Source organism: Bombina bombina, chromosome 1, assembly GCF_027579735.1.
Source record: "Bombina bombina isolate aBomBom1 chromosome 1, aBomBom1.pri, whole genome shotgun sequence".
NCBI classification, from domain to species: domain Eukaryota; kingdom Metazoa; phylum Chordata; class Amphibia; order Anura; family Bombinatoridae; genus Bombina; species Bombina bombina.
The window spans coordinates 738597013-738620068 of record NC_069499.1 but is presented as its reverse complement, the minus strand read 5'-3'; the positions used below and the strand labels follow the sequence as shown (position 1 = coordinate 738620068).

General features: G+C 36.8%; 1 protein-coding gene across 1 annotated transcript in view; it reads left to right on the top strand.

Annotated features, from left to right (window-relative positions):
• Positions 1 to 3863: 3863 nt before the first annotated feature.
• The window catches only part of FRMD7 (FERM domain containing 7), a 299794-nt gene continuing 280601 nt past the window's right edge, over positions 3864 to 23056 (top strand). The window contains exons 1-4 of the mRNA XM_053714655.1: positions 3864 to 3881; positions 3999 to 4064; positions 4268 to 4372; positions 19057 to 19099. Coding sequence (XP_053570630.1) covers positions 3864 to 3881; positions 3999 to 4064; positions 4268 to 4372; positions 19057 to 19099 — 232 coding nt within the window. The remainder of the gene's footprint in view (positions 3882 to 3998; positions 4065 to 4267; positions 4373 to 19056; positions 19100 to 23056) is intronic.

The following is a 23056-nucleotide window of genomic DNA, read 5'->3' as shown; positions in this document are numbered from 1 at the left end:
AATTATACTATAAGTAATGCTTGTCATATAAATCTCCAAAAAAGTAGCAGAACTTATGGATTGTTATAAATGTATTCATTCATGAGTATTAATATGAACCTATAAGAGTATTAAAAACATAATGCAGTTTACATTCCTCTCCTCAACGTTGCCTGTTTCTTTGTGCTTCTTCAAAAGACCTTGGACAACAGCTGTCTGCCTTGAAATTTGTGCCTGGGAGAGACCTTACTGATGCAGTATTACTACCTTGTGTCTTGTTGCTGTGCTCAGTCTTGCCATGGTGTATGACTTTTCACATTAAACTGTCTTCAGCAACCTCACCTTCACCTAGATGACGAGTTTTGCGCTAAACAGGATGCGAAAATAAAGCCAAAGAAATTGCGTTATTGCACTCTCCATAGCTCTGCCATTACGAGTTACTGAAAAGCCTCCTTGTGCTGTGCGTTATGGTGCGTTAAGGTCCATACCGCCCAAAAGCCAAGGGCTGATTTGACGTGCTCGTGCACGATTTGCCCCATAGACATTAATGGAGAAAAAGTGTTAGAAAAAACTAACACCTGCGATCGCGGAATGGAGATCGCCGTAACGCAACCCCATTGATGTCTATGGGGAAAAGAAAGTTATGTTTCAACCCAACACCCTAACATAAACCCCTAGTTTAAACACCCCTAATCCCCCGCCCCTGACATCGCCGACACTAAATAAAATTATTAATCCCTAATCCGCCGCTCCCCGACGCTAAATAAAAGTTATTAAACCCTAATCCGCCGCCCGACACTAATAAAAGTTATTAACCCCTAATCCGCCGCTCCCCGACAGTGTAGACACTAAATATAATTATTAACCCCTAATCCGCTGCTCCCTGACATCACCAACACTATAATAAAGTATTAACCCCTAAACCTCCAGCCCCCCATATCGTAACTACTAAACTAAACCTATTAACCTCTAAACTGCCGGCCCCCCACATCACAAAACACTAAATTAAACTATTAACCCCTAAACCTAACACCCCCGTAACTTTAAATTAAAATTACAAAATAACTATCTTAAAATAAATAAAAACTTACATATGAAATTAAAAAAAATATAAGTTTAAACTATAAATTAACCTAACATAACTACCAATTAAAAAATCTAAATTACAAATTTAAAAAAACCTAACACTACCCCAAAATAAAAACACCCCCTAACCTACAATAAACTACTAATAGCCCGTAAAAGGGCCTTTTGTATGGCATTGCCTTAAAGGGACATTAAACCCAAAAAATGTCTTTCATTAAACAGATAGAGAATGCAATTTTGAAAAGTTTCCAATTTACTTCTATTATCAAATTTGCTTTGTTCTCATGTTATTCTTTGTTGAAGGGATACCTAGGTAGGTAGCATGAATATGCCTGAAGAACTACATGACAGGAAATAGTGCTGCCATCCAGTGCTCCTGCTAATGTATAACATTAGTGCAAAACTGCTGCCATATAGAGCTGCAGACACCTGCACACTCATAAGCTTACTTGACTGCTTTTCGACAAAGGATAACAAGAAAACAAAGACAATATGATAACAGAAGTAAATTGGAAATTGCGTGCTCTAACTGAATCATTAAAGAAAAAAAAGGGTTTTATTTCCCTTTAAGTTAAACAGATCTTTTACCTTAAAAAAATTACTAAGTCACCCATAAAAGTAACCCCCTCACCCAACCAACCCCCCAAAATAAAAAAAATAACTCTAAAAAATCCTAAACTACCCATTGTCCCTAAAAGGACATTCAGCTCTTTTACAAGTGCCCATTCCTAATCTTTAAAAAAAAACACCACCAAAAAAACATAACACTAAGCCCATACATTTTACTCACGTTTCCTGAAGTTCAAACATCCATCTTCATCCAGGCAGCGAGAAGTCTTCATCCATATCGGGGACGTCTTTTATCTTCATCCTGTGCAGAGCGTCCTCTTCATATGGTCACCGCCGTACACTGAAGTTGAATGCAAGGTAGCCGTTTCAAAATGGTGTACCTTGCATTCCTATTGGCGGATTTGATTCATAAAATTCAAATCAGCCAATAGGATGAGACCTTCTGAAATCCTATTGGCTGTTCAAAACAGCCAATAGGATGAGAGCTACTGAAATCCTATTGGCTGATTTGAACAGCCAATAGGATTTCAGTAGCTCTCATCCTATTGGCTGTTTAGGGGTTAATAGTTTCATTTAGTGTTTTGCGATGGGGGTGGTTTAGGGGTTAATAGGTTTAGTAGTTACGAAGTGGGGGGCTGGGGGTTTAGGGGTTAATACTTTATTATAGTGTTGGCGATGTGGGGGGCTGGCTGTTTAGGGGTTAATAGGTTTATTTAATAGTCGCGATGTGGGTGGGCAGCAGATTAGCGGTTAATAAGGTTAATATAGTGTTTGCGAAGCGGGAGGTTGGCGGTTTAGTGGTTAATAGGTTTATTTAGTGTTGGCGATGTCGGGGGTGGTGGATTAGGGGTTAATAGGTTAATTTTATAGTCGCAATGTGGGTGGGCGGCAAATTAGGGGTTAATAAGTTTAATATAGTGTTTGTAATGCGGGAGGGCAACGTTTTAGGGATTAATAGGTAGTGTATGGGGGTTAGTCTACTTTGTAACATTTTAGTTATGAGTTTTGTGAAACATTTTTGTTTTGCAAAATCCATAACTACTGGTCTCAGATGTTTGTATAGATTGTGTCGGTATAGTCTATAACGCAAGCATTCTAGCCGGACCGCACAACCTGTAATACGGGGCTTTGGAAAATCCTGCACTCAAACCTCCATTTTTTGAGTTCGGAACGGACGTTGCATTATAGCTGTACCGACACGACTCGTAATATGCGTTCTTGGCCATTTCAGTGTTAATAGTCATACCTCAAAACTTGGAAAATAGCTGCTTGTTATCAGATTTTGGCTGTTCCTCACCAAGTTTTTTTTTTTTTAAATTTTTAAAGCTTTATTGTAGAAGATAAAGTAAAAAAATCTAAATGCAAAACATCTATGTAGAAAACAAAATGTCAGGTAACAATATTGGCTAGTCAAGTACAAATAAGTTCTTCTGGATATTAAAGGGGAGGGTCCTTGATGTTGTTAGTCCCCTTCTTTTTTTTTCCCCCAATAGTAATATTGTCCATATCCAGATCTGGGTTAGTGGGTCACAGCAAAGTTATAAAACTGATTAGACAAAATCAAAAAGAGTAAAGTAGAGCAGTATAGATAAGAAAGAAGAATAGAAAATAGAACACGTCTATGAGAATAACTCGGATATTATAAGGTATGGTAATTATGCGGGGTGAACGTCTTCACCCAGTTTTATTCCTTCTACACAGCTGTTTCTGTTTCAGTTAATGACTTAGGGGCCAAATTATCAAGTTCCGATTGGAGCTTGATGCCCCCTTGTTTCCAGTGATCCTTCATGTCCGCTCACACATTGATAAATATGCCCCTATATGCCAACAAAATCCCTGACTTTGTTCAACTAGCCCTAGAAGAATTGATGCTATTTTTGAAGGCAAAAGGTGGTCGCACCAAATATTCATTTGATTTAGATTTTTCTTCTGTTCACTCACTTTGCATTTTGATCATTCATTCTTACTTACATCATGTTTTTTACACACACGCATGTTATTGCTAAAAGGGTAATAGGATGCACCCAAGTAATGTTGGCCATGCTAAACAGTCTCTGTTTATTCTGTTTCTTGCAATACCAGATTGTGTGCTATTCCAAGCGCAGGCTCACAATATCGATAGAACACCCTTCACAATCAATAGCCCTCCTTTAGAAATTACAGCCATACAGTGGCATCTCCTCAAAGCAGATAGTAACACATAAAGCAATCCTTTTATCTTTTTGGTAATGCACTTCTTGATGCCAGTAAGACACACTGGGCAGAGCTTTTACACTTGTGGTTGCCAGTAACGCAGAAACCAGTGAATTATCTTCCCCTTTACTTAAAATAAGGAATAAACCAGTGTTTTTAAACCATCTTAGCTGTCAGTTACACATATAGTAGTGCATGAGAGAGTTACTTTTTCTGGTGATATATTTGTATTAGAGGCATAGGAAACCTTTCAAATTTAGCTGCAGCTCCGGGATGTTAAAAAAAAACCTGGACATTCTCCAAAATGTTTGTATAGATTTTATTGGATAGCCTGTTAAAATATTGGACAGTCCGGTTGAACACTGAACATCTGCCATCTCTAAACAGAGGTGAAATATACATTATGGAGATCTCTTGATATTTTTTTTTATTATTTCAGCAAAAAGCCCCTGGAAAAGATTTATTTAACATGAGCTGCAGTCATCTAAATCTAACAGAAAAAGAATACTTTGGTTTGGAATTCAGAAGTCACTCTGGATACAATGTAAGTGGATAACTTTGACCATAAAAAAGAGGAATACTGATTTCACCCCGTTTTTTTTTTTAAAAGAGATATGAAACCCACTTTTTTTCTTTCATGCTTTAGATACAGCATGCCATTTTAAGCAACTTTCTAATTTACTCCTATTATCAATTTTTCTTTGTTCTCTTGGTATATTTATTGGAAAAGCAGCAATGTATTAGGAGCCGACTCATTTTTGGTTCAACACCTGGGTAGGGCTTGCTGATTAGTGGCTAAATGTAACCACCAATCAGCAAGCGCTACCCAGGGTGCTGAGCCAAAAAATGGAAAGAAGAAATGTGGGTTTCATATCCCTTTAAGTGAATTTTGAGAAATGTATTGTATAGTTATTATGCGGGTAATGTATTTTACTAGTCCAATAAAATAGTGGACATTAGTACCATTTTTATATTTTAAAATGAATGATATAGTGCCTAATGCATATCTAGTATAGCAATAACTAAACAGGATAAAGGCAAAAATAGTCTTCTTTCATCTGAGATTTAAATGGATAAAAAGGAATAATAATAAATTCCTCTGCTGTATTATAGAGCATTTAATCATTGCACTATTGCTTAAACAAATATATATCTTTAACTCCAGAAAAAGGGTTAAACACTTACGGCTAGATTACGAGTTGTGCGTTAGGTTTAAAAAGCAGCATTAAGAGGTCCTAACGCTGCTTTTTAACGTCCGCTGGTATTACGAGTCTTGCAGGTACAGGCTCACCGCTCACTTTTTTGGCCAGACTTAGAAAAACCGCAAATCCATTTACGTAAATTGCGTATCCTCTTTTTTCAATGGGACTTGCATAGCGCCGGTATTACGAGTCTGACAAAAAGTGAGCGGTAGACCCTCTCCTGTCAAGCCTGGTACTGCATTTTAAAGTCAGTAGTTAAGAGTTTTACACTACAACGCCGTAGCATAAAACTCATAACTAAAGTGTCAAAAAGTACACTAACACCCATAAACTACCTATTAACCCCTAAACCGAGGCCCCCCCACATTGCAAACACTAAAATAAAAATTTTAATCTGCTGAACCGGACATCACCGCCACTATAATAAACATATTAACCCCTAAACCACCGCACTCCCGCATCGCAAACACTAGTTAAACATTATTAACCCCTAATCTGCCGTCCCTAACATTGACTACCTAGCTAAAATAAATACAAAGTTACCTGTAAAATAAAACCTAACCTAAATTACACTAACACCTAACACTACACTATAATTAAATTAATTCCATAAATTAAATAGAATTAAATACAATTAAATACAATTAAATACAATTATCTAAAGTACAAAAAAACAAACACTAAATTACAGAAAATAATAAACAAATTACAAGATTTTTAAACTAATTACACCTAATCTAATCCCCCTAACAAAATAAAAAGCCCCCCCCAAAATAAAAAAGCCCTACCCTTCACTAAATTACAAATAGCCCTTAAAAGGGACTTTTGCGGGGCATTGCCCCAAAGTAATCAGCTCTTTTACCTGTAAAAAAAATTACAAATCCCCCCCAAACAATAAAACCCACCACCCACACAACCAACCCTACTCTAAAACCCACCCAATGCCCCTTAAAAAACCTAACACTAACCCCTTGAAGATCACCTTACCGGGAGAAGTCTTCATCCAACTCGGGCAAAGTCCTCAACGAGGCCGGGAGAAGTCTTCATCCAAGCCCGGGCGAAGTGGTCCTCCAGACAGGCAGAAGTCTTCATCCAGACAGCATCTTCTATCTTCATCCATCCGGCGCAGAGCGGGTGCATCTTCAAGACATCCGGCGCGTAGCCTCCTCTTCCAACAAAGTATTCTTACTAAATGATGGTTCCTTTAAGTGACGTCATCTAAGATGGTGTCCCTTCAATTCCGATTGGCTGATAAGGTAGAAAAAATCCTATCGGCTGATGCAATCAGCCAATAGGATTGAGCTGGCATTCTATTGGCTGATTGGAACAGCCAATAGAATGCCAGCTCAATCATATTGGCTTATTGGATCAGTCAATAGGATTGAACTTCAATCCTATTGGCTGATTGCATCAGACAATAGGATTTTTTCTACCTTAATTCCGATTGGCTGATAGAATTCTATAAGCCAATTGGAATTGAAGGGACGCCATCTTGGATGACGTCACTTAAAGGAGAAGACTTTGTTGGAAAAGGATGCTCCGCGCCGGATGTCTTGAAGATGGACCCGCTCGGCGCTGGATGGATGAAGATAGAAGATGCAGTCTGGATGAAGACTTCTGCCCGTCTGGAGGACCACTTCACCCAGCTTGGATCAAGACTTCTCCAGGTAAGGTGATCTTCAAGGGGTTAGTGTTAGGTTTTGTTAAGGGGGTATTGGGCAGGTTTTAGAGTAGGGTTGGTTATGTGGGTGGTGGGTTTTAATGTTGGGGGGGAATTTGTAAAAGAGCTGATTACTTTGGGGCAATGCCCCACAAAAGGCCCTTTTAAGGGCTATTTGTAATTTAGTGTAGGGTAAGGCTTTTTTTTATTTTGGGGGGGCTTTTTTATTTTGTTAGGGGGATTAGATTAGGTATAATTAGTTTAAAAATATTGTAATTTGTTTATTATTTTCTGTAATTTAGTGATTGTTTTTTTGTACTTTAGATAATTGTATTTAATTTAGGGAATTAATTTAATTATAGTGTAGTGTTAGTGTAATTTAGGTTAGGATTTATTTTACAGGTAAATTTGTATTTATTTTAACTAGGTAGTTATTAAATAGTTAATAACGATTTAGTAACTATTCTACCTAGTTAAAATAAATACAAACTTGCCTGTAAAATAAAAATGAAACCTAAGCTAGATACAATGTAACTATTAGTTATATTGTAGCTAACTTAGGGTTTACTTTATAGGTAAGTATTTAGTTTTAATAGGAATTATTTAGTTAATTATAGTAATTTTATTTAGATTTATTTAAATTATATTTAAGTTAGTGGGGGTTAGGGTTAGGGCTAGACTTAGGTTTAGGGGTTAATAAATTTAGAATAGTGGCAGCGACGTTGGGGGTGGCAGATTAGGGGTTAATAAATGTAGGTAGGTGGCTGCGATGTTAGGGACAGTAGATTAGGGGGTTAATAATATTTAACTAATGTTTGCGATGCGAGAGTGCTGCGGTTTAGGGGTTAATATGTTTATTATAGTGGTGGCGACATTGGGGGCGGCAGATTAGGGATTAATAAATATAATGTAGGTGTCGGCGATGTTGGGGGCAGCAGATTAGGGGTTCATAAGTATAATGTAGGTGGCGGCGGTGTCCGGAGCAGCAGATTAGGGGTTAATAATTATAATGTAGGTGTCGGCGATGTCGGGGGCGGCAGAATAGGGGTTAATAAGTGTAAGATTAGGGGTGTTTAGACTCAGGGTTCAGGTTAGGGTGTTAGGTGTAGATATAAAATGTATTTCTCCATAGGAATCAATGAGGCTGCGTTAGTGAGTTTTATGCTGCTTTTTTGTAGGTGTTAGACTTTTTTTCAGACGGCTCTCCCCGTTGATTCTTATGGGGAAATCGTGCACGTTACACCAGTTCACCGCTAACGTAAGCAGCGCTGGTATTGGAGTGTGGTAATGAGCAAACTTTTGCTCAACACTCACTTCTTGTCTGGTTTGTAAAAACCCATAATACCAGTGCTGTCTGTAAGTGAGCGGTGAGCATAAACTGCTCGCTAGCACCGCACAGCCTCTAACGCAAAACTCGTAATCTAGGTGATAGTTAATGTTAGCTTTGGATTGGCAATACATTGTTGATCCGGAGATCAACATCGCTGGTGATTGAAATCTACACACATATGCTTCAACTGCCTGGAAGTAAATTATTTTTATTTCACTTTTGGGAGTAATGTGCAAGGTCATTTCTGAGAGTGATATACATACAGTATATGAGTAATCTGTTGTAGATATCTATTGTCTAGTTATTTATTATATACAATGTACAGAATAGTATCTTATGTAGTTTAGTGTAGTTAGGTTTAAATCACAATTACTATGCTTTATATTTATTCACTTAACATTGAGATTATCTACACATTTTTTTAGGAAGTGTGATAGGTTTAAGGGACACTGAACCCTGTTTTTTTCTTTCGTAATTCAGATAGAGCATGCAATTTTTTTTTTTTTAATTGTTTTATTTATAATCCAAGTCACTGTCCAAAAACAATATCAACCATTTTGAAAACATGGCATAATCAAAAGATACAATAAATTTGACAACATAGTACTATGGTCATTTATACATGTAGTTAAATTTAGGCTAATCATCACATTAATGAACACAAACATTTTATTTTCCTACAATGCTTGGAGTTTTTGATTTTCAGTATAACCCCCCCCCCCTTGTTCCCCCCCCCCCCCATGCGAAGAGAAAACATAACAAAAAAAAAAAAAAAAAAAAAAAAAATTACCATCACTTTCTTCCTCCTGAAGCTTTACCAGTTCCCTAATAGAACAATTTCTGTATTTCTAAAGGGGAAGATTATATAATCTATTTCTGCAGCCGGAAAGATTTTTAAGAAGGCAGCCCATTTATCAAAGAACCTTTTAATGTCTTGTTCATTATTTATATCCGCGTTTCTCTGGTCTAAAATGCATTGTTTTTTCATGCAGTTTTTAATTTCAGTAATGCTTGGCATTGCATGACTTTTCCACTTCTTACAGATTAAATACCTGGTAGCAAGAATAGCGGAGATTATTATTTTTTCATCAGTTTGCTTACCAGGCTCTTCCTTAAGGCAGAGTATTATCTGATATATTGTCAAAGAGACATAGCCTATCTTAAGCACCTTTTTTAGCCAGTATTCGAGCCTAGCCCAGAGATTTTTAATCTTTGGACAATACCAAAACATATGTATTAAATCAGCTGCCTGATACGAACATTTAGGACATTTATTAAACCCTACATTCACACATTTGAAACCTCTCTTGGGGGTAAAATATGCCCCATGAAGGAGCTTAACATGTGCCTCCCTCCAAGTTGCAGAGAGCGTTACTTGTGCAATTTTTTTAATTGACAATTGAATAGTTTTAGACTCAATATTACTCTGAGGGATTGCTGTATTCCAGTAGAGGGCAATCTTTGCCAGTACCGGTTCTCCTTTATTTGTACCCAGAAGGTGATAACATGCTGCAATTGACATATGACCATTTCTTGTTAGAGCAAGCCAATCATCGAGTTTACCTAGTCCCCATTCCCAACCAGCTTTCTTAACTAGGTCCTGTGCAAAATGCCTTAATTGCAAATACGCAAAGAAGTCTTTATTGGGCAAATCAAAATCTCTTTTTAATTCCTGGAATGTTTTGATATATTTTCTCTCTTTATCAATTATTTGGTATACCTTGGTTAACCCCCGATTATGCCATTTCCTAAAGACTTCGGAATGCAATCCTGATTGAAAAATAGGGTTACCTATTATAGGCAAAAGACAGGTAGCACTATTATTAATTGAAAGAAAGGTTACTATCTTGTGCCAAGCTTTAAGTGGGTTAAGAATTGTTTTAAATCGTTTAATTTCTGAGGGGATTTCTTTAGGTACTAAGTGTATTAATGCAGATAGAGAATATGGGTAGCAGACACTGGTCTCGAGATAATTATTCAAGACATAGTTATTAGATGAGATCCAGTCTGTTACGACACGAGCCAGAAAGGAGAGGTTATATAGCCTTATGTCTGGTAAGGCAAGACCACCATCCTTTCTTGGTATTGAAAGTTTCATAAGAGATATCTTTGACCTCTTATTCTGCCATAAGAACTGTATAAGTGAAGTATTGATTGAACGTATATCCTTACCTAATAGAATTATTGGTGTATTTTGAAGTATATATAAAAGTTTTGGAAGAAGAGCCATTTTAAAAAGGGCAATCCTTCCAGAAAGTGATATTGGGAGATTTTGCCATAACAAAGGCTTTTCTTTGATCATTTTTACTACTGGGGGTATATTCAATGTATAGAGATCTACGGACCTTGTCGGAATATGAATCCCTAGATATTTAAAAGAATCTTTTACTTGGCGAAAAGGAGTTTCTAATATTGAAGTTTTATTTTTCCTGAGCCACACTATCTCTGATTTTGTCATATTTACTTTGTATCCAGAGAATGTACCAAATTGTTCCAAGATCTGAAAAAGTTTTGGTAAGTTCAGTTTGGTGTTAGCCAAATAAAGCAGCAGATCATCAGCATACAGACCGATTTTTATTTCGCAGTTACGAATTTTTATACCATCCAAATGATGGCGTATTTTAATTGCCAGAGGTTCAATGGAAATATTAAATAAGAGCGGGGAAAGAGGACAGCCCTGCCTTGTTCCTCTACCTAACAAGATAGAGGGGCAAATGTTGTTATTCACTATCAATCTTGTAGATGGGTGTTTATATAGATTTTCGATAAATTCAAGAAAATTACCTCTGATGCCAAATTGTCTTAACGATGTTTTGATATGTTCGTAAAATATTGAATCAAAGGCTTTTTCAGCATCTAAGGAAATAATAGCAATGTCAGGTATGTCCTCCCCCCCGCTAGTTAAATTAGATAGTACCTCAAAATATTCTGTCACCAATAGGGCTTCCCTAATTTTTGAGGCTGAGTTGCGGTTATTTAGAAAACCTGCTTGATCAGTATGTATAATTTCTGAGAGGGGTCTTTGAAGTCTAGATGCTAGAATTGCAGTAAGAATTTTGTAATCTGAATTTAACAGTGCAATTGGTCTGTAGGATTCCTTGTATTCAGGGTTTTTTCCGCCTTTTAATATCAAAGTTGTGTAAGAATTGGTAAATGAAGAGGGGATCATTTTACCACTAATAAAGAAGCTGTTAAAGAGCGTGCAAAGATGTGGGGTGGCTTCACCAATCAGGATCTTATAGAATTCACTAGGCAAGCCATCTGGACCTGCTGCTTTATTTGAGGCAAGCTTGGATATTACTTTCTCTATTTCTTCTATGGAAATAGGGACATTGAGGCTATCAGCCATTTCTGATGTGACAGTAGGATACGTGATATCTCTCCAAAAGTCATCAGATGTATGCGTATCACTTGTTTTAAATGAATATAATTCCTGGTAATATTCATTAAATGCAGCTAGTATGTCTTCGGCTTTAGAAAGCTGAAGACCTTTATTATACAATTTGTCTATGATTGGTTGTTTTTTCTCATTTTTTATTAATTTGGCCAGCATCTTACCTGATTTATTACCATATTTATATAGCTTATCCTGCATTTTTAATTCCTTTTGAGTTTCTTGCAGTAAAACAAAAGTATCCCTTTCATTTTTTGCTTTAACGTATTTTGCCCAATTTAAGGGGGTTTTGTCAAGCAGATAATGATTATAAGTGTTAGTTAAACATTGGCATGATTCTCTTTCTCTAGATCGAATTTTCTTATGCAGGGCTGAGCTATATGAAATTATTTCGCCTCTCATTACTGCTTTTGCAGTGTCCCAAAATACTTCAGGGCGGTTTAAATAGTCTTTATTAAAATGTACAAATTCCTTATATCTATTTATAAGCCAGTTCTTGAATTTTACCTCAGTCGTCAGATAGTAGGGAAAAAAGAAACGTGTTGCAGCAGAATACAAATGTGAAAGCTGAAACTCAAGTACAATCGGTGCATGATCTGAAAGAAATATTGGTCCTATATCTGTTTTTACCCCTCTCATCACCATACGTTCATCAATTAGAAAAATGTCGATTCTGGAGAGCGTCTTATGCGCCTTGGAAAGACAGGTAAAATTTTGAGTAGAAGGATTTTGCTGTCTCCAGATATCCCGCAGTGCTAAGTTCTGCATTATTTTTTTAAACATCTTACCCTCTAGATTATCTTTTTTTTGTTTTAACTGTTTGACATTATGTCTTAGCCTATCGATCGGGCATTGTGGTGCCATATTGTAATCTCCTCCCATAATTAAAGAGCCTTCCGTGAAGGATAATAATTTGGTCTGCAAAGTGTTCCAAAATTTTGGATCAAATACATTAGGGCCGTATGTATTACATAATGTATACATCTTCTGGGCAATCTTTATTTTCAGTAGTACATATCTCCCCCCGATGTCAGCCTCAAAATGTGTGACTTCGGTATCAATTTTCTTTCCTATTAGAATTGCTACCCCCCTTTTCCTCTTAACACTAGGTGCAAAATAGATTTCTTTTACCCATGTTGATTTAAGTTTTAAAGATTCTTCAGCTGATAAATGGGTTTCTTGAATAAAACCTATGTCAGTCTGGATCTTTCGCAGGTGATTAAGGATTGCTTTTCTCTTTATAGGGGTAGATATACCACCTACATTCCAAGATACTATTTTACAATTTTTATTCAGCATATTCATTTATACATTAAGAAGGGAGAAAGAGAAGAGAGAAAGAGAAAAAATAAATAAATAAATAAATAAAAAAAATAAATAAAATAAAAAAATAAATAAAAAAATAATAATAATAATAAAATAAAATAAAATAATAATAATAATTTAAAATTAGACACCTAAATTTTCTCCGCACAGGTGGGGGTTGGGTCCTAGGACTCACGTCTAGAAGAGACACGGTCTTTCCCATAAGCAAAAACCTATAGCTTACACTCAGTCTAATAATCAGATATTCAATATTGCTGTTATTAAGCTTAGGAACCCAGTGTGTTATAGAAGCTCTCAGCCAGTTGAGCTTCTTCAAAGAAGTGTGTGACTTCCCCAACTTTAACCTTTAATTTGTAGGGGTACATTATGGTTGCCTGGTACCCTTTTTGTATCAATTTGGAACAAATAGGAGCAAGCTCCCTTCTCCTTGCTGCAGTGTCAGCGGAGAAATCTTGAAACATAAGGATTGTAGCGTCTCCAGCCTTAACAGGCTGTTGTTTGCGATAATGCTGGAATAAGGTAAGTTTGTCTTGAAAATTTAATATTCTAGCGATAACAGGCCTAGGCCTAGTTCTATCTTTATTGCCTGAGCGAGGTAGACCAAGTCTGTGCGCTCTCTCCACTGGGATGGGATATAGGGTAGATGGCATCTTTAAAATTGTAGGCAAGGTTTCTGATATAAAATTAACAAGATTGTCATATTGTTGTTCTTCCGGAAGGCCTATAATTCTTATATTATTTCTTCTAGAACGATTTTCTAGATCTTCTAATCTGTTTTGAATTTTCTGTACGTTATTATTTATACCTTCTAGATTAGAACTATGCGTTATTGTTAGATCTTCCAGGTCCGAAACTCTTTGTTCGGCTTCCTGCAGCCTATTGGAGAATTGACGAACCTCTTGTGTCAGAGAAAGAAAATCTTGTTTGATTTCAGCTCTAAGAGCCTCAAATTTAGGAGAGAGCGCATCAGATATACTAGCGACTAAGCTGTGAATATTGGTTACTTCTTGTACAACTGGTACATTTAACATAGTTGGTTGCGCTTCTGTGGGAGGCTCCTGATTACCCTTCAATTTTCTGTCTCTCTGTCTTGCTGCCATGGCTGGAGAAATATTCCGGGGTGAGGTGTGAAGGAATTTATCCATGTGCCAGAAAAGAAAAGAGAATTAAAAAAAATTGAAGTGAGGCAATTTATCTAAGTGAAGATCAATACAGGGAGTGAACTTAATTTTAGAGTTAAGTTTGAGAAGGTGAAGCGTTCTCAAATAGACAAGTGAGGATAGGGATGTGCACTATTGTGACCAAGTGAGGGAAAAGAAAAGGGGAGAGAGAAAAAAAAAAAAAAAAAAAAAAAAAAAAGGAAAGAAAGGAAAAATAATAAACTGTGAATTAAATCGTGTTATTTAGATCCAGCCAGGGATGCAGAGATCAGGGACGTTATTAATGTTAGGCAATTTTATGCCAATTTGTTAATTGTCTTACTGTTGCTAATCTTCAAAAGACACAATAAAGGAAATGGTATCTCTGAAAGCAGCAACAGCAATTTCTTAATTAGATTTATATCCAAGAAAATATTATTCCAGCAATTATATACAGTATATTTTATAGGTAAGCAAACATATTCACAGTGACCTAGTTATATCCTGGTTCAGTCAGTTTCATTTGTATTTTATTTTCAGAGAAGTTAAAATATCTCTTCTTTAAAGAAAATTTATAAGGTAGTTTTAACTAATGATCTTTATATTTCTATATAAACTTTCTCCCTGTCCAATAGTAAGGGATAGTATTTTATTTTCAGGGAACGTAGGAGATTTATTCTTAGGAAAGAGTTATTAGATAATATAACTGAGGATCTTTTATCTCTATATAGCCCTTCCCTCCAAGCAGTAATAATGGGTAATATATCCTGAAAAAGGTTATAGTAAATTTCTCTGGTATTGAATTATTAATTCCTTATTCACACTCAATAACCTTTGATTTTTTTTTTTCCTCCCCTTCTCCTCTCCCTTCTCTCTCCCCTGAGAATGTTTCACTTTTTAGAGGAGAAAGTACAATGTCTTTTTACATACTATGCACATTTTACACATTCTTAAGCATTAACATTTTTGCCTAGATTTGCTCAATACATTGATATGACAAAAATTGTAGCGACAAGTAATATAGTTAAATAAAATTAAATGTGCCAAACAAATCATATGCAGAAAAAAGAATCATATAAGGAGCCAATGAAAAAAAAAAAAAAAAAAAAAAAAAAATTTCCTTTATATAGTTAATAAAGTTCAGCCAGTTCTTGTATGTATGCAGCTCGTCACCTTACCTGGGTCATTCTATGCATCAGCGTTCAACTAATAGCCAGGTAGGTGGGCAGAAAGAGCCTTCAATATGAGAAAATGCCAAAATTGCTGATACCTATTAGAGGGGTTAATTATACAGCCATCTTCCATAGCATTTTTACCAGGATCCATACAGTGTTCCCCAGGACATGCAGCTCTGGTTGGTATCCCCAAAAAAAAGGTGAAGAGAGAAAAACATGCTCCCAGATTGAGCACCTCCTAATTTAGCGCTTACCCACAGCGTCTCGAGGAACCAGAGCAGAGATATGCAGAGGCGCTGCACAGGGAGATCTCAGCGGCAACTGCCAGGCTAGCTACACACAGCCCCGACCTCCCACGCAGCACCGGTGGGGGAGGGGGGATTCTCCAGCAAGCTTTCAGTCCGGCACCGAGCAGAGCCGCTTCGAGTACTTATCGCTCCCTGCTTGAAGATGCGGCTCCGCCACCACACTTCAGCTCAGTCTCACGGATGATTTCTGTCTCCCTCGCAACTTCGGTGGGGGAGAGGAAGGTATGTGGGGGGTCCGCCGCGCTGCTGTGGGTACTCAGGGCAGGAGTCAGGAAAAAAACATCAGGTCCTTTGTTAGTGCAGCAGTGTTGATATATGTAAATAGCCTTATCCTCCCACGCAGCACCGGTGGGGGAGGAAAGGGTATGGAGAGAATCTGCTGTTATCCTGCAGGTAATTAGGGCCAGGTTCAAGGCAGTTTATTAGTATAGCAGAGAGAGTGTATAAAGATAGCCTCAACCTCCCACGCAGCACCGGTGGGGGAGGGAGGCACTCTGTTCCTCTTTGAAGTTATATCACAAGTTCTAATATATATAAAAAGAGGAAGCCCAAGGTATAGGCTTTTTGCAAGCTGACTAATAATGTCAGCACAGTGGGATGTCTGTCCACTGTCTGGTTCCAGGAGCGTTGATACAGGCTATCCAAGAAGCTACCCAGGTCCCTGGGTTTGGCACGAGAAACTCCACCAGCAGCTGCAGGACTGGAAGGTAATCACACACAGGTGTGTGCAGTTAGCTCCTCCTCCGAAAACCACTAGAGCATGCAATTTTAAGCAACTTTCTAATTTACTCCTTTTATCAATTTTTCTTCTTTCTCTTGCTATCTTTATTTAAAAAAGAAGGCATCTAAGGTATTTTATTGGTTCACTACCCTGAACAGCACTTGTTTATTGGTGGGTGAATTTATCCACCAATCAGCAAGAACAACCCAGGTTGTTCACCAAAAATGGGCCGGCATCTAAACTTACATTCTTGCTTTTCAAATAAATATACAAAGAGAATGAAGAAAATGTGATAATATGAGTAAATTAGAAAATTGCTTAAAATTGCATGCTCTATGGGAATCACAAAAGAAAAAAATGTGGGTTCAGTGTCCCTTTAAGGACCACTATACAACGTAGAATAGCATAATCAATAGCTGCATACTAAAGAGATAATGCAAAAGCACTTAGTTTGAGATTAAAATGAGTAGTACATTTTTTTCTGACAAATGTCAGATAGTTACATTTTCCTTCCTAATGTATCATGTGACAGCCATCAGCCAATCACACATGCATATACATATATTCTGTGAATCTTGCACATAAATATGTAAAGATTGTGCACATTTAGATAATGGAAGTGATAATGGAAGTGAATTGCAAAGTTGTTTAAAACTGTGTGTTCTATCTGAATTCTGACTTGACTGTTCCTTTAGTATGTCTTTTCAGTAGGTTCAGCTGCATCACAATTTATATTTAGATTGTATTGTTTTTTGGCAATAGTTTAGCCATTATACAAATTCAGAGGTTAGGTATTACACTTGTTTTAATTTGTGTGCAATATATTGAAAATATGTTTCATACTACTAGTGGGAGTTATTTTTGCTTATTTATGTAGATGGATTATATGTCTAGTGTGTAGCTCTCATTGGCTAAGTTTTTTCAGTGATATATATGTTGTGATGAGCTGCCATGATCTTTGTTAGGGGTGACACCTTTCCTGGGAATAAACACCGGCCATAGAAAATACCAAATTCACCTAAATAAGTATGCAGCATAACTCAGAATCTAAAGTTACTAGCACTGATTTAAACTGATCATTTATTTTAAATGAGATTTCAACCCACCATAACATGGCATTGATTTCTATATTTATTCTTTATTATCCACATTGACAAAAACTTTAAAAATACTGGCTACATTGATAAATTACTGGCTACATTGATAAATTACTGGCTACATTGATAAAATACTGGCTACATTGATAAAATACTGGCTACATTGATAAATTACTGGCTACATTGATAAAATACTGGCTACATTGATAAAATACTGGCTACATTGATAAATTACTGGCTACATTGATAAAATACTGGCTACATTGATAAAATACTGGCTACATTGATAAAATACTGGCTACATTGATAAATTACTGGCTACATTGATAAAATACTGGCTACATTGATAAAATACTGGCTACATTGATACATTACTGGCTACATTGATAAAATACTGGCTACATTGATAAATTACTGGTTACATTGATAAATTACTGGCTACATTGATAAAATACTGGCTACATTGATAAAATACTGGCTACATTGATAAATTACTGGCTACATTGATAAAATACTGGCTACATTGATAAAATACTGGCTACATTGATAAATTACTGGCTACATTGATAAAATACTGGCTACATTGATAAAATACTGGCTACATTGATAAAATACTGGCTACATTGATAAATTACTGGCTACATTGATAAAATACTGGCTACATTGATAAAATACTGGCTACATTGATACATTACTGGCTACATTGATAAAATACTGGCTACATTGATAAATTACTGGTTACATTGATAAATTACTGGCTACATTGATAAAATACTGGCTACATTGATAAATTACTGGCTACATTGATAAAATACTGGCTACATTGATAAAATACTGGCTACATTGATAAATTACTGGCTACATTGATAAAATACTGGCTACATTGATAAATTACTGGCTACATTGATAAAATACTGGCTACATTGATAAATTACTGGCTACATTGATAAAATACTGGCTACATTGATAAATTACTGGCTACATTGATAAAATACTGGCTACATTGATAAAATACTGGCTACATTGATAAATTACTGGCTACATTGATAAAATACTGGCTACATTGATAAATTACTGGCTACATTGATAAATTACTGGCTACATTGATAAAATACTGGCTACATTGATAAATTACTGGCTACATTGAAAAATTACTGGCTACATTGATAAAATACTGGCTACATTGATAAATTACTGGATACATTGATAAAATACTGGCTACATTGATAAATTACTGGCTACATTGATAAAATACTGGCTACATTGATAAAATACTGGCTACATTGATAAATTACTGGCTACATTGATAAAATACTGGCTACATTGATAAATTACTGGCTACATTGATAAAATACTGGCTACATTGATAAATTACTGGCTACATTGATAAAATACTGGCTACATTGATAAATTACTGGCTACATTGATAAAATACTGGCTACATTGATAAATTACTGGCTACATTGATAAAATACTGGCTACATTGATAAATTACTGGCTACATTGATAAAATACTGGCTACATTGATAAATTACTGGCTACATTGATAAAATACTGGCTACATTGATAAATTACTGGCTACATTGATAAAATACTGGCTACATTGATAAATTACTGGCTACATTGATAAAATACTGGCTACATTGATAAATTACTGGCTACATTGATAAAATACTGGCTACATTGATAAATTACTGGCTACATTGATAAATTACTGGCTACATTGATAAAATACTGGCTACATTGATAAATTACTGGCTACATTGAAAAATTACTGGCCGATTGACAAACCTAAATTTTATGTCCAAATATTTTTCCTGTTATTTTGTTAGTTGGAAAAGTGTAAATATTAACCAGATTATTTATATAATTGCAGGTGTGGCTGGAAATTCTCAAACCTATAACAAAACAAGTGAAAAGTAAGTTGTGAAAAAAACATTTTTTTTGTGGTGTGATTCCCTACAAACCCCAAACACCAAATGTGATTTTAAAATAAATATTTCTGTCTTTACTGGAGATTCTTATGCTTTAAAGCAGTGGTGAGTAACTGGTGTTCTGTGTATGATGGTCATCAAGGGCTTCACTGGTAGCCCATAGGATATCCTCTTCCGAAAGAACATCTTATTGTTAGTGCCAGAAAACACAAAGGGGTTAATTTAACAAATGTTGGGCGGACATGATTTGCTATAGCTAACAGCATTTAACATTGCACAAGCATTTCACAAGAAATGCTAGTGCAATGCCGCCCCCTGCACATTCGCAGCCAATTGGCTGCTAGCAGGAGGTGTCAATCATTCCGATTGTAGGTGGCGGACAAGTTAAGGAGCAGTGGTCTTACGACTGCTGCTTCTTAACTTATGTTTCCAGCGAGCCGGAAGCATCGGGTGGAGCAAGCAGCATCGGCCGCTTGATAAATCTCCCCACCATTCTTTACCTTATTCTACAAAACCTTCATCCTATCTCTACTTCCATCCCCCTTAATTTGTCCTCTTATTCATTCTGGTATTTGATGTTATTATTTTTATTCTTTAAATAAAGTTTATTGAGGTTTGAAAATGTATTGCAGCAGACATACAAAAAATTGAATGTAAATTTAACATATCAATGTACAGGCTTCAAATCAACGTCTAATTTGCAAACCTACAATGTTATGTAACGTAGCTTCCTTCAGTGATATTAAAGGCCACTCCTGTACCTAAGGTTTCACAATAATATGAGGGAATATCATTTTATCTAACTAGTAAAAAGCAAAACACTTCTTTTTTAGGCTATTTGCTATGCACTAGACAAACCTTACACCTCAGTAAATAAAGGCCACTTTTCGGCATTAAAGTACACATCTCATATGTAGAGGGAGGGTAGTCATTTTTAACTTCCCTCAATATTGACTCAGACCTCTCTAGGGCCTCATTGTCAGCATAAAATTATAGGGAAATAGTTATGTCCAATTGGCAGGAGGAACAATAGATCTGTAAATATAAAATCTATTACACCCTTTTTAGCACCATTTAGCAAGCTAAAGCTATAAACCCCACAAATGGGAGGATTTAGACTAAGAGGACATTTTATAAAGACCAGTGATACTGATATGGGAGCCCTCTCAGGAAATAGTGTAAAAAATAAAGAGGGCGACTCCTAGTGCAGATCAGTAAGTAAAATTCAACCCACTTGCTGTTCCCAACAGATGGATACTCACAAGGTGTAAAGCACATTAAAGTGCAATTGAAGCATGCTGGGTATATTAAAGTGGCCCAGCGCACATTGAAACCAAGGCTGTTTTCTGCTCCAAACACTCTTAAGAAACAAATGAATATGGAAAGGAGACTCCAGTATGAAAGGTCACTTTATAATACAAATATTAAAAAAGATTTATTGATTTTATCTCTTAATTGTTTTTTTTTTTAATATTTTATTTATATCCAACAATGCATACAGACAAACATATTTCACATCAATACGCCACGCAGGGCGGAACTTTGTACAATGCGTAAAGAGATGGATAGAACCTAAACAAGAATGTACTGATGCAGGGGTTTCAACTTTCAATTACAGATTTTATGGTTATTTTCTGTGGGATGACTGCATACATCGCTGGGATTTTTATCTTAAAACCTATCATAACTAAACTAAAACAACAAATTAACCTAAAATAAAACAAAACTAAACCCTTCACTTCTCGTACTAATACTTAGGACTGTTAGGAGACTTAAACATATGGATTTGTTCAAAATGGTGTGATGGTATTTTAACTTGCCTTTGTTATTGTTAGGAACCAAGTGGCTGCTGCAGAGGATAGGCACAAGACAAGTAAACAATTACATAAAAAGAGTTCAATAGTTGCCCGGGGTCTAAGTTTACAGCAAATATTGCAATAAAAGCATGTGATACATAGCCAGTGAGAAAATGAGGCAAGTATTTCAAAAATGTGCCATACCGGCTGGTTTCCTAATTAGATTTACCAAGAATTTCTCACTATTAACCTCCTAAACTCTCTAATTTTAAACATAATTAAACTAAGCCTAAACCAAACTAACAAAAAATAATAAAACATTAAGCGAACAGAGAAATAAACAAAACAGAAATACCCAAATCTACTCTGAGGGTAACAGTGACATTACATATAATCAGTTAATGTATTCCTTGCAGGGATTTATAAGTTAGTTTTGACAGATAATTATTAGTTCTATCATTTATAACGTAAAATAACGATTATATGGCTGTAGCGAGTATTTAGCACATGGAGGCAGTTATAGGGCTTCATGTATACATTAGAACTTGCATTTCTGTGGACACAGCTTTTTTGTTTTTTAAATTTAACTAGCTAAAATTTATTTCAGAAACAGAACTGAAGTAGGGTGATGAATTACACGCTGAGCAAACAGGAGCAGGGTTAAGGTATTATAATACAAAGATAACCAACATGTTCAAATTTATGGGATCGTGCAGTTGGGAGGCGTCTGTAAAGTGGAAGACAATAAGTTTGAGTGGAATGGCGGGAGCCCAGCCTGGATGTTGTGCCTCTGGCGGTATAGATATTGCCACGCCTGGGGTAAGTTTGAAAGCGCAGAAAAGAAGCTAAGAGCCTCTACTGCATAAAGTGGTTCAGAGTATGATACATCTAAATTCTTCCTATGTAAAATGCTCAGAAATATCAACGATGAGCATATAGGTCAAGGATCAAAACTAGAACTACAGCTTCAACAATAGACATTATAGAAATTACACATTAGACTCAGTAGCGGTTAGCTATCAGGGCTGAGAGAACAAAACAAAATCATGCCTATCAAACATTATAGCGCTCGAGGAGCCCCTCCCACATATATCCCAGTTGAGTGGCCAAAGCACCCCAGGATAGTAGTGATTATGAACATACTTGTAACAGAAATATTTGAATAAACTATCTGATTTGGACATGCCTAAATAGTATGATGGGATAAAATAAAATAAATAAATAGTTAACCAGCCCAACACACAACCTCAGCCGTATATTATATCAGTCATACGTTCTTCCCCTCTGTATGTCAGTATTAAGGGGGGACAATGTCGAAGCATCTGCAGGCAGGGATATACAGAGATGGTGGCAGTTCTCCCCTGCAGCGATGTGATCTCTTAAACAACTGGAAGCCGTACCCTGATAATGTGTGAGCTAGCCTGGGGGGGGGGGTGATATCAGCCAATGCCTCTTGCTTTGCGGGTGAGTTCAGGTATTCCCAGGGAACCGCAGTCAAGCAGGCAGAGTGCTCGGTGTTCAAAACAACATAGGGAAGGCACTCCACTTGTCATATGCAAGTGTTGAGGGGAAAGCGTAACCGCTCTTCTTGCCAATGCATGGAGCCTAAGTGATGTTTCGGTAAGGGGCTGCAGGGCCTCCGAAGGACCACTATCAGTTCCGGTGGCCAAATTCCCAACACGTATAGAGATGGAGTCCTGCAGTGACTCAGACAAAGGTAATGATTCCATACCCTGTCCCTCAGTGCTCCGAGTTAGGTCCTCCACTAAGGCTTTTAGTCTGCGGGCACCAATGAGCCCCTCTGGTTTTGTAGTATCCATAGCGGGTGAGCGTAAAAAATGCAGAGCCCGTTCCGCATAACAAGACATGGCTCCCTTGGCCAGATCTGAGAGGAGGATTGCCGGGTCGTCAGATATCGCGGACCCCTGTAGATTGGTAGTAGGTAAGCGTTGCGGGATTCGCGCAGAGAGGCAAACCTGTTCATTCACAGAGTTACGTTCCCCGGGGTAGGCCCCTCCAGGTAAATGAATCGCTTTGTGCAAAGTTCCCAGGGTATGTGATAAGCGATCAAATACAGGCATGAAAGTTTCAATGAGCTGTGCGATAACATCGTTTTCTGTCTCCATCAGAAAGGAACACTATGTAC